General features: G+C 36.8%; 1 protein-coding gene across 2 annotated transcripts in view; it reads left to right on the forward strand.

The window, feature by feature from the left end:
• RNGTT (RNA guanylyltransferase and 5'-phosphatase) overlaps positions 1 to 13,619 on the forward strand; it is a 327,759-nt gene that overhangs the window by 216,477 nt on the left and 97,663 nt on the right. Inside the window, exon 15 of one of the 2 annotated variants that reach the window (XM_082405974.1) lies at positions 12,392 to 12,515. The exons of the other annotated variant lie outside the window; for it this stretch is intronic. Coding sequence (XP_082262100.1) covers positions 12,392 to 12,515 — 124 coding nt within the window. The remainder of the gene's footprint in view (positions 1 to 12,391; positions 12,516 to 13,619) is intronic. 2 annotated transcript variants of the gene reach the window in all.

The raw sequence follows: 13,619 nt of genomic DNA on the forward strand, positions 1-13,619 counted from the left end.
AGCTGAAAGCACTTTAATTTCACAGACGTGGCTTAGGACACAGAACTTCCTTTGTCTCCTTCTCCCTCATCTTTTCCCTCCCCACTATAGAGATTTCCTCCTAACTTCTTTCCAGGCCTCTTTTCTCCACACTAGTATTAGCCAACCCGTGGCACTGGAGGCTGGTAAGTTTTTTGTCTGTTTGATCATTTTTGTTTGTTTTTCTCATATGCAGCCTGTGTTTCTTACCTTTTCTGTTTCAGAAGATTATATTACATTAAACTTAACATGACCTAAAGGAATCTGCACATCGCCTGTAGTTATGGTGGCTAATGGATACTCCATTAGCATTTAGTTATTTAGTAATTTCTTGATTAGGAGTGAACAACAATAAAATTTTCCTTTTCCTCCAGCATGAAGGATAATAATGTATATAAAGTGCCCTGCACAGTGCTGGCTACAAAGCAGGTATTCAAAAACTGTTCATTCCCTCCCTTTCCCTTCCCCAAGAAAGAAAAAAATCTCAGTCAATAATTTTAAAAGGAAATATCTCTGAAGGAAAATAAATCTCTTAGTTGCTGTGCAGAAGAAACTGACACAACATTGGAAAGCAACTATACTCCAATAAAAATTAATTCAAAAAAATAAATATCTTAGGTAAAAACATTAAGTTAGTTTTGAGTACAAGTTACCAAAGTAATGAATTTGCTATTTCATCTGGTTTTATAACCTCCTCAATGCATGAATGTTCACACCCATAAAGATACACTAATTCAGAGAGATAATGCAGGATGCACTTAGTACTTAGATATTTAAGAATAAAAGTGTTTGATTTGATGACCTCCAAGTTTCCTATCAACTCCAGAATATTGGATTTTATGAAAGGTATTTGTAGTGTGTTTTGGGAAAAAAAGATCTTTTTTTTTTTGAGGAAGGTATTTAGGGACTGTGACAGCTGATATAGATAATTTATTGTAACCATTTTTAAACTTTCAACCTCTTCTGAGTGGTTTTTGATATCCCCAATACCTGGAGCTGAGGAGGCAGATTTAAATAAATCCATTGTGAATGTCATTCAGAGGGTACATAAAGATACAAAACAGAACTCCAGGGTTCTGAGCAGTGTACTGTCACTCTGTGTTTGTGTAATGCTTTTGTCAATAACTCCAGAATTTCTTTCTCAAAGAAGAAGAAATATAGTTGTTGAGAAAGCATATATAAAAATAGAAGGCAGTGTGCATGGCAGAGTTACAGCTACTGTGGTCCGAGTATCTCAGTGAGAGTCTGCACTGACCCGAGGTGCTGAGTTGTGAGAAAGGAATCCTGGAAAGCTTTGTTTGCTCAGATGGGTCCCAGTCACCACAGAGCATTATCTCTAAACTAAGGAGTTCTGTGTCCCTCAGCTAATGATTCAAAGGTGTTGTGTGTCTGTGCCCGTTAATGCTGCTAGGGCAAATCAAGTCATTTTAAAGAACAAGTTTACTCTGGAAGATGATCAAAAGGGAAGAGTGTCAGCCTTTTTCTTTTCCCTCTAAATAGTAGGCAGAACAGGAAAGAAATCTTTACTTATTATGGTAGCATTTTGGTTTATTGCCGCATGCCACATTGATCTAGCTAGCGGACAGTTCTCTTGAGGTCTCTATAAGAATAGACGGGTTTTAAATGGGTGAGTGGAAAGAGATAAAGTTATATGTAACCAGCATGCATTGCTAAAGGAATAAACAAATGAACATTATTGGACCCAAATTGTTAGCAAGTCCTTGGAGAGTAAATGAAGGACTCATTGAAGTAAATTTGAACTATGCATTGACATTTTAGTGACCTGCCTAGCTCAAACATTAGATCCAGTGTATTGTGAACTTTGTTAAGCACAGATATTTAATGACCGGTAACACGATTTTAAGTTAGGTGTTTGTTACTGCCAATAGATAGACCATTTATCAAACTCAATCTGACAGATATACTTTATGAATTACTTGCATTGGCTGTTGCTTAAAAAACAAGCAACATCAGTCAAGTCTGTCATGGTACTTATAACTATTTAGAAAGAAAAAAGTGTTAGGCATGCATATTGCATTTTAGCCTCCTGCCCACATTAATGGTACAGGCAGACCTTGTAGATATTTCGGGTTTGGTTCCAGACCACTGAAATAAAGCAAATATCGCAATAAAGCAAGTCACCTGAATTTTTTGGTTTCTCAGTGTATATAAAAGTTATGTTTACACCAAACTGTAGTCTATTAAGTGTGCAATAACAGCACTATGTCTAAAAAAATGTACATACCTTAATTTAAAAATACTCTTGCTAAAAAATGCTAACCATCATCTGAAAGAGCAGGGTTGCTACAAACCTTCAATTTGTAAAAAAACAAAACAAAACAAAAAACAAAAAACACAATATCTGTGAAGTGAAATCGAAGTGCAATAAAACGAGGTATGCCTGTAGATTGTAAAGCTTTCCTTGGTTGTGTATCGTTTTTATTATCCCACGCATGCACTGAACCCGTGATCTACTTATAAATTCTCATCATGCTTGGTACTAAACAGAGCGATACATTGTGCCATAGAGTTTGGCAGTCTGTTTAGTGAGCTGTTACCATTACCTCACCTTACCTGGCAGAGCTGCCTGTTCTGCCCACACAACCTTTTTCTTTTGCTCATCATGCCCATGGAAAGGTCTTCAATCCAATAATGGCTTCTCATTTGGTCGAGAAATCAGACAAAAGCTTTGCAGCTGTGAAGTGCAGCCCATTTTAAAATTAACCTATTGTAAATCCTTAATGATTGAGAAATTCTGCAGTTTGCTATGATGTGTGGTTCATGCTCACGCAACCAGAATAGCAAACAGCAGAGATGGTGCAGGTCAACATGGCGGGCGTTTGAAAAGTGAAGGAAAAGAAACTTGATAAGACATCGTGCTTGGTTCAAACCAGCATGTTATGTTCTCCCGCCCTTCGTCCGTCACACATCATTTCGCCTCCCACCCACAGGCTCTCCCAAGTGGAATATAATCCTTGGAAATACTTAAATTACAGTTTATTACACAAGAAGTAAAAGCTTCCACAAGTGTAGTTTACCTTTGCCTCCTGTAATACTTTTTCAACCTAGAGCCTAGATTCTTAGGGAAAAGGAGGGCACAGGTTTTTGACTCACAAAGACCTAGAATTTGAATTTTGATACCAAAACAAATTAGCTCTGTATCCTTACACGTGTTACTTAAATTCTCTGGGCTTGAGTGTCCACATCTGGAAATCTCACTGGATTCATATACAGATTAAATCAGATTATAAAACCTAATAGGGATACAGTATGTTTCTCTGCCTCTTACTGGCTGTGAGACTCAATCAAATTCCTTAACTCCTCAGTGCCTCGGCTTTTCTATCTGTAAAAACGGGGATACTTCCTAGAGCTGTTGAGAGGATTAAATAAATGAATCCCCATAAAGTACTTAGAACAGTACTCAACATCTAGTAAGTACTCAATAATTATTAACCATTCTGGCTGACAGATATTAAACAGATAATCAACAAAAAAATTATATTTACGAATAATGATAAACAAGGTAAAGGAAAAGTTGTACAACTTATACGAGCTAGAAAGATAAGCAGGGGCTATGTCATTTAGTGCTGTGTCATGAGAAGCCACTGATAAGGGGATGACATGATTTGATTTACTTTTTTTTTCATTGACATTTTTCTTGTTTCTTTTTTGTTTTAATTCATCTTTCAAAATTTACGTGCAATAAATTCACTCCTTTTGGTGTACAGTTCTTTGAGTTTAGACAAATGCGTACAGGTGTATAGCCACCACTAGAATCAAGCTATAGTACAGTTCCATCGCTTCCCCCCAAAATCCCACATGACACCCCGGTATAAGCAGTCATTTCTCCCACTCCCAAACTCTGCAACCACTGTTCTGTTGTCTGTTCCTATAATTTTGCCTTTTCCTAGGGTATCATGTACATGGAATCACATAGTCTATGTAGCTTTTAAAATCTAGCTTCTTTAACTTAGCATACTGTATTTGAAATTCATCTATGGTATTCCATTTATCAATAGTTTATCAATAGTTCTTATTGCTGGGTAGTATTCCATTGTAAGGCTGTACCAACATTTGTTTTATCTCTTTACCAGTTGAAGGACATTTGAGTTATTTCCAATTTGGGGTGATTATGAGCAGAACTACTGCAAACATTTGTATTCAGGTTTTTATGCAAACGTATGTTTTCATTTCTCTTGGGTAAATAGTTAGGAGTGGGGTCGCTGGCTCTTTTGGTAAGTGTATGTTTAACTTATAAAGAAACTGCTAAACTGTCTTCCAAAGTGGTTATAGTATTTTGCATTCCCACCAGCGATGTGTAAGAGTTCAGTTGCTTGGCATTGTTGTCAGCATTTGATACTTATTTTAGACACGCTAACAGGTGCATAGTAGTATCTCACTGTGATTTCAATTTGCATTTTCCTAATGACTAATGATGTGTTGAGCATATTTTCATGTGCTTATTTGCCATTCTTATATCTTCTTTGGTGAAGTATCTGTTCAGATTGTCCATTTTTAAGTTGTGTTGTTTGTTTTCTTATTATTGAGTTTTAAGAGTTCTTTATGTAGTCTGGATACAAGTCTTTTGTCAGAAATGTTACTTACAAATATTTTATCCTAATCTCTGTCTTGTCTTTTCATTCTCTTAACAGCATCTTTAGATGCAGAGCAGAGTTTTATAGCTTTAGGTTTTATGTTTAAGTGTATTTTCTGTTTTGAGTTAATTGTGTGTAAGGTGAAAGATATGGGTTGAGGTCCATCATTTTTTTTTTTTTTTTTTTTTTTTATTTTTTATTTTTTTTTTTGAGGTCCATCATTTTGCATGTGAATATCCAATTGTTCCAGCACCTTCTGGTGAAAAGACTCTTCTTTCTCCATTGTATTGCCTTTGTTCCTTTGTCAAATGTCAATTGACCTTATAATTGTGGATCTCTTTCTGGGCTGTCTGTTCTGTTCCACTGATGTCTGTGTCTCTCTACTCACCCGATAGCATACTGTCTTGATTTCTGTAGCTTTATATACTAAGCCTTGAAATCAGTTAGTGTCAGTTCTCCAACTTTCTTCTTTTTGTTTTGGCTGTTCTAGTGTCTTGGGCATTCCCTATAAATATTAGAATTAGGTTGTCTATATCTATAAAAATCCTTTTGGGATTTTGCTTATGATTATGTTGAATCTGTATAGTTAACATCTTAGCAATATTGAATCTTCCAGTTTGTGAGCATGGTGTATCTTTCCATTCATTTAGGTCCTCTTTGATATCTTTCTTTCATTGGTGTTTTGTAGTTGTCAGCATACAGATTCTGCATGGTTTTTTTTAAATACCCATTTCATGTTTTTGAATGTTACTATAAATGGTACTCCTTAAATTTTAAATTTCCAACTATTCTTTGCTAATATACAGAAATACAGTTGGTTTTAGTATATTAACCTGCATTCTGCAACCTTGTTAAACTTAACTAGTTCTAGGAGCATCTACGTAGATTCCATCTATGTAAGTGATCGTGTCTTATGTGAATAGAGATAGTCTTATTTCTCCCTTTGCAACCGGTGTGTCTTTTATTTGTTTTTCTCTTAAGCAAAGGAATGATTGGATTGGATTTACATTTGTCAAAGACCAATCTGGCTGCACTGTAAAGAATTGATTGGATGGGGGAAATGTAGAAGAAGAAACCAGTGTGGAAGCTGTTGCAGGAATCTGACAGACAGTGAGGGCTTGGGCTGTGATGATGGTAGTAAGAGAGGAGACAAATACTCAATGTATTTTGGAGATAGAATTGGTAATGCAGTGAATAGGAGGGAAGATAAAAGGGGAAGGGAGCAGAGGACACTAAAGCTTCTGTCACGAGGAACTGGGTGAACGGAGTTAATCATTTATTGAGATAGAGAAGATGAATGAGGAATATATATGTTAGTGATCTAAGTCAACGAATGAACTTAACTTGATAGAAATTCTCCTGTGTACCATCATCTATTTTCTGCACCTCAAGCAAAGTTTTTCACTGCTCTGGTTGGTTTCCACTAAGTGCTAGATATAAGCCTGCATATGGGTTTAGAGACCAGGATCTGGGGAAGGATGAATGAAAACGCTATAGGGCAGAGATTATCAAACTTTCTTGGTTCATGTTGCCTCATAGACATTTCTAACCCAAAAGAAATACCTAACAATTCCATTTATTAAGTGGATTGATCCAAACTACTTAATAAATGTTTATGACCTAACAAGCTTAGCATGTGTTAAGGACTGCGTAATTTCTTCTTTCTTTTTTTCTTTTCTTAGTTTAATCTGTCATTATATTAAATACTATACTCACAGAATTTTTTAAAACTCCACTTTATATTGTCACATCACAAATCTTCTCAGTTCCAATATTTAAGGCAGGCGGGGGCGTGGAACTCCTCCTACTTGAGCCACTACCCTCTGGCTCCCATAAAGCTTGTAGCAGTCTGCTATGCACACTGGCACGGTGGTCATCCTAAAACGGCCTTAGGATGGGAACTGCCTTTGTTTCTCTCCTGAGCTGGATGAACTCCCTTGATTCCACACCTTCCTCTTTGTTTTCATTGTTGCCCTCATATTGATGAAATAAAACTTTGGAAACCTCCTAGAAAAGGAAGTATGAAATACTAAAATTTTAAGAATTTGCATGCATGAAAATGTTCTGCTGTCGCTCTTGTTTCATATTTTGGAATGATATAGAATTTAAAGTTGGATTTTTTTTTAAAAGAAACTTGAAAATGTAATTCCATTTCAGGACTGTGTAATTTCTTAAACCTTGGAATCAGATTATACACCACCAACCTCATTTACTTTCCACATTGATTTTGGTGATACTTGGTTTTTATCAATGACAATAACCACTGAGTACTCAGCTTTGCAAAGATATGTTACCCAAAGGAATCTCATGTTGAAAATGTGAACTCCTGCCAACTAATAGTTTGCATGGTGTCCAACACGTGCCACTGTGTTTCCCTGGAAATTTAAAATACCCCACAGTGCCTTTCTGTAAGTTTGTCTCATTGCACAGTTTGGGAACTGTGGACTTAGGACCTTATTCCAGGACTTTTTGTTTTCTGTTTAAAGGTTTATCTCTTCCTATTTTTTTTGTATCTCTACATTAAAAACCAATCTCATGTTTATCATCTTTTATGAAACATAGTTTATTTTAGGAATTTTTTATTATTAAAAATTATGAAAGTTAAGCATGTATTATGTAGAAAGTTTGGACAATACAGCAAAACACGGAGAAGAAACTACGTCATTCCTAACCCCACCATCTACCAATAACCACTACTAACATGTTGTTGCTTTATCTGCCCAGTTATTTTATATGAAGATTTATTATATTTTGAATAATAACTATAACTAACTCTGATTTTATAAAAAGGTAATAATCTGTAGTTTAGTGGGGATTTCATACCCTGGAATTGTGACTCATCTGTAATGACCTTTGGGATAAATAAGACCGAGTTCTAGCTGCTTTCTTTTTATTGGCTACTTTCATTAGTTGAACTCAGGATTGGAGGGCTTGAAGACCCCACCATTCATGAGAGAGAGGCTTTCTGCTGCTGTGTTTCTAACCTAGCAAATGTGAAGTGTGTTATTTACACAGTAGTCCTTCATTATAAAGGTATAAAAAACACAAATGGATTTTAGTGAAGGAACGTTTTTTTGAAGTGGTTAAGTCTAGTATATTTTTAAAAAGGGTAACTTGTCAAGGGTTTTATTTTCTCCAGTAGATGGATGCACTTGCTAAAAGTAATATATTAAGGCCCTACTATAGGGTAGTAGTTCTAAAAGATTGTCTAATAATTCAGGTTTAAGCTATTTGTATTGTCCTGACACCACAAGGAAAACTTTTATAATTCCATTTCATTTCTGATTTATTTGTTGTTTTATTTTCTCTGCCTTCATGCATAAGTACTAGACTTTGAAGTTGCATACGTGGAAACAAGATTTTTGTTTGAGTTCATCTACTTGAAATACATTTTAAAAATTCACCTTCTGTCACACTACAGAGTTAGAGCTTGAGTAGAATTTTAAATTCAGAAAAGAAAAAATGGTCAATGTAGTTTAGCTCCAGAAAGCAGTTGACAAAAGATGGGGTGGAAACTTCTAAGTATATCTATATACACATATATTCATATTTAGAATCTCATTGTTACTCTTTCTCTGTCTCACACTCACTCCTCTTTCCCCCTCCCTCTCTTTTTTTTCAATAATTGAAAATTCTGACCAAAACAAGTGGTGTGTGTTAGTACTTTTTAAGCATAGTCTGGACTGTCGAAGAGTAATTTTTTTCTTGTAAAATCCTGGTAGAGGACCCCATGGCTGACTCTAGAGCTGAGGCAGAGAAAATACAAGATGAGCCTAGAGTACTAGCTTGTATTACCAGGGACTAAATGCTAAAAATGCATAAGTAAGTAAAAGTGGAAGCAAGTTAAAAGGACACAGGAGCCAACCTGAGAGAGTTCCCAGTGGCTGAAACTAGAACAATTTGAGCAAGAAAATGAATGACAATAGTACTTTATCATAAGCCAAAGAATAAAATAAATATCCATGAGTTCTTACTGATACAAGTAAGCAAATAAATAAATGAGGGAGAAAGGCAAATCTTCCTTACAGAAGAAATCCAGATAATAAATGTAGAAGGAATGGAGAAAATAGAAAATTCCATTAGAATGCCACAGTAATAATTGCTGCAGGCAAGATTCGTGGATGAATGCTAAAATTAATGAGCGAAACTTTAAGAAGAAAAGGGATGTTTGTTTAGCCTCAAAATCTCTCTCCCAGGAAATGTATTGATCTCTGTGGTGCTTTTAATAAATGTCCACAAATTCTTTGATACCCTTCCTTCCAGCAAGTGGCTTAATTCCCTTATCTTTGAGCAGGGCTAGACATAGTGCCTGGAACTAAGAGTATGGTAGCTTCACAGTAGAGAAACCTGGCAGATACCATCTTCGCCAAGTGATCAGGGTTTGTTTACACCACCAGGAAGAAATCACGTTGATCTCATCTACCCCCTAGACATTACACAATGAGAAGGGCACTTTATCTCTCTGGCGTTCTTTTCCAAAATTCATAACCTCAGTCTAATCATGAGAAGACATCAGGAAATCCCAAATTGAGGAACATTCTACAAAATATCTCACTAGCACTCTTCAAGAGTGTCAAGGAAGGTCTGAGTAACTGTCACAGGTTGGAAGAGACTAAGCAGACATGACAACTAAGGCATGCAGTTTCCTAGATTGGATCCTGGAGCAGGTAAAGACATTAGTGGAAAAACTGATGAAGTCTGAATCAAGTCTGTAGTTTAGCTGATTGTATTGTACCAATGTTAATTTCTCTCTCGGAGTTGATAAATGTAACGTGATATGCGAAATATGAACATTAGAGGAAGTTGGGTGATGGGAATCCTGGAACTCTCTGTACTATCTTTACAAATTTTCTGTAGATCTAAAATTATTTCAAAATTAAAAGTTAAAAAACTCCCAGCTTACTGGTGTCCTTCCCAATCCAAGGATATTCGTTATTTTAAAGTGTCTCTAGAGCAGATTAGTTCAGAGAAATCCTCCTCCCCTTTATACAGTCTCTCTAGAAAAGAAAGATGAGCTCTTGATAACAAAACAACTCTCACAGAGCAGGGACAGTAAATTCTAGGGGCTTGTGCTCCACCATTAGAGACGGAAGCGCATCTCTGCCTGCTCTGAGCGGCGTGGTTCAGCCAGCACTGATGGTTCGCCTTTTGTGACTTGGTAGTGTGTCCAGCATTTAGGTTCCAAAAAGTATTCTATCAAAAAAGTGCAGAGAGGAGCAACTGTGGTTCTGCCTGCCTCTGTCTTGGGCCCTTCTTTCCAAGTATTACCATTGACCTGCTAATCTAAAATCTTCAGAGGTCCTAGATCTGGTTTCATATGACTGTCTCTTAACGTCGGATTATTGGTAGACTCAAATGGTATCAAAAGTATGGTACTCAGCAAGATGGATACATGAAAAAAAATTTTTCTTCAATATAAAATACACTGTATTTTCTTTTCTTCCTTTTTTCCGCCCAAAACAGTAAAATCTCATTAATCCAATGTAATTATGGGTACAGATGTGAAATCTTGATTTATAAATATTTTATTCTTATTACTTTCAAGCTCTCATTAACTCACAATAGGATAACAAGGCTGAGTATAAAAGGCCTAACCAGATCCTATTTTAGTAAATAATAATATGTGATGGTTGAGTATGATTATTGTCATAGTAACAAATTAGATTTTGGATACTAAAATTAAACTCGTTCCCTGTATGCTAATCATTCTCTTGATCTGACCATTAGTGAAAACTGTCTTTAGTTTGTATACATATGGAAGATATTGTTTTATATCTTAAATATATTTTATTACCTAAATACATTTATTAAAAATTAAACATTTTATTACCTACCCAAATTGAGTACCTTGCGCTGTGTCTATCTTGGGGATATAACTGGTGTGATCAGTGAAGAACAATGTACTGTTCTTGAACATGGAAATACGTTTAGGTTGGCATAGTGGCAGGTGCATGCATTTTCTGGAAAGCCCTATTTCCCGGATTGTTAACGTGTACCCAAGTAGATACACAGATACTTAATAATACTGCCTAATTGCTGTAGTCAGATTGAGCAACACATAATTTATAGCAATTCTGAGACTAGAAACACAAGAATGGTAAGTATGTGATAAAGATGTACTACGATTGGTAGTCGGTAGAAGTGCAGACTGCACATTATTGATAGCAAGCCATTCTTGTAGATGTGTGTGATACAATTTTCTTGACAGGTATTTTCAAAGTGTACCTTTCCATGTCATCTTGGTATCTTTAGTGAATTTATTTGTACACTTAAAAAAAAAAGCAATGTTTCATTTCCTAATTTTATATTCAATTAAGAATTTTAGTGGTTGGCTACACAAAGTGCCTGTATGTGCCAGGCACTTTCATTTATTATTGCTCCAATGTCCCAGTGAATTAGAAACTCCTTTGCCCATTTTAGAAATTAGAAAATGGAGAATCTGAAAGGTTTAGAAACTTATCTGTTAGACCCTACTTATGGTATAACATAAGTGTTTACCTTACCTGAATAAGTTGCCTAACACTTGGATATAGATAATGCCTCAGAAATAAAAGGAGGTAGATCCCTAGGAAGGGAGGGAGGGGAGTTGAGACTAGAATAATGAATATTTGAGAATAAATTTAGCAAGTTTGCTAAGTAAGTAGAGCATCACTTTCTTGGGCAGGTCTGGCTCCAATACACTGAATGTATTGGTCCTGTCAGATTTGTTGAAAATGCAAATAGTCCAATCAAGTGTAATACTCATTAAGGGAAAAGGACTACAATTTGAAAGTTTTTATGAAGATATGCACTGCCTAATCTGTGAATTGAAAGCATCTTTTAAAAATTTGCTCCCCTTCATATTCCTAGGTGGTAGTGAATATGTGGGTAGAAAAAGGAGAGCATTTCAAATAATCCTAATGAAGTTAACTGATTGCAATCTTCCGTATTGTGAGGAAAAGTTGTTAGCTGTGAAAGACGAGGACAGAATTAAAATATTACCATGACTGGCATTTGATTTGAAACTGCGAAGATAAGCTTAGGTTCCTATTTATGAAAACCATCCTCACAGCCCGATGAAATATCTTTTCAAAGGTTCTATAGTTGCCATGGATACTTGTTAGCGTTGATAGACTAAATTGTAATCCATATTCAATCATCTGAGGTGAAGTAGCCAACAAACCTACCAGCTAATATCAAAGGTAGCTTAATCTCTAAATTCATACTGGTTTGGAGATGAAAAGGGTAAATAGCCTGAAGATTAGATTTTTAGTTAATTATCACTGCTTGAAAAGCAAAATAGTTAGGATGCACATTGCCTGAATCAGATCCTAATGTTTACTCTTTATGCGTAACTTTTTATCTTAACCAGTAAAGGGGATTTCTTAGGTTCTGACATAGGAATTTAGATGGTGTGGTCTTTCTAAAAGTTGTTGAAACCTTCACAGATACTCAGTTTCTGAAAGCCAGAGGGACACAGACAATATCGAAGGCATTGGTCCCTATGGTAACGTATTTGCATTTGGCCCAGAAGTGGCTGGTTTCTCCTTAGCTTCTTTTAATTGCTATATATTGACAGCCTTTTTCACGACTATTTATAAGGTGTCAGATTGGTGAGCAAGTGTACAAGGGAGTACGTACCACATCCTTGGGCTTGATTAGATGCTTCGGGTGACAAAGAGCTCTGTGTGAAGAGGCACGAGGTGTTTTTGGCATTTCCCTAACGCGTCTGTCACGTAGTGCAGGCAAGAAGCCTGTCAGATGATTTAAATATTTTCCTCAATTCTCTTTTAAAACAGGTGACAAAAGAGCTAAAACAGTATGACAACAAAATTATAGAATGCAAATTCGAGAACAACAGCTGGGTCTTTATGAGACAGAGAACAGACAAAAGTTTCCCTAATGCCTACAACACTGCCATGGGTGAGTGTGACACCCTCCCGGTGGAGGTTACATGAACACCCCCCCCCCCCAAAAAAAAAAAAAAACACAACAACACACAAAAGCTAAAGTGTTAGAACCAAACTGTGCTGCCTTTAGTGGTTCAGCTTTGGGGGCAGAAGGCCATGCGGACCGCGGAGGGCTCGTGGCAGGTCTGTGCCCCGCGTGGCTCCAGTCCTCCCTCACCTGTGGGCTGCTGCGGGCACCCAGGAGAGGGGTTAAAGGGCAGGAAATCGGGCTGCGGATAGGATGAATTTGTTGAATGACAGCCACAACAAAAGCCATGGTAATTGCAGATCCATTCAAAACGCTGAAGCCATCGTCTGCCAGATGGCAAAAGATGGCATGAGCAAGGGAAATGTAATTTCCAGCTCCTAAGATAGTTTTACAAACAATGGAAAACAACGTCAATGAAAACCTTAAAAAACATAAAATAAAAAAGAAGAAACGTAAAACCTGCTGTGCTATCCTTCAGGGTGTGCTCTGGGTACAATGTGAATGCTTTGGGAATTCAGAGTAGTGAGGGTCTTTCATGGGAAACAGCACATATTAATTAGGTTTCTAAGGTAAACTACTACTGGGAGCAATTCTCGGTTGTGTTGTTAGTGGAACTGAAAGAAAAAGACAGATAAAAACCAAGAATGAAGGTTAATAGGATTATGCACTTTGAGTGCTCAGTCAGTGATGATGATCGTGTGATAAGCTTATGAGATAATATAGAAATTGCCACTTTGAGTTTTGTGGCTTAAGTTACTGTTGTACATTCGAAGGTTCTTGTGGGAACTAAGGTCTGTGTTCAGACAGGATGCGTTAATTTGGAGAAGAGGAGTAATTAAGCCCGTGTTGTTTTCCTAAAACCAAGTGGGTAAATACCATTTTGATCACATAGGGAAAGGTGCTTTCTTTAATAGTCATTTTGTTGTAATACCTTACTTCAAGCAAGTTACTAAAATAAAGAATAATGCGCTCTGCCAGCTACGCTGCAGCCTCCCCATTCAGCGGGCACGATGGCTGGCGCCGCATTACATGCATCAGCGTGCGCTTCTTTCTGAGAGAGGGAAAGGCTGGAGGACTAGAGCGCGCGCT

This window comes from Balaenoptera borealis, assembly GCF_965194805.1.
Source record: "Balaenoptera borealis genome assembly, chromosome: 9".
Lineage (NCBI taxonomy): Eukaryota > Metazoa > Chordata > Mammalia > Artiodactyla > Balaenopteridae > Balaenoptera > Balaenoptera borealis.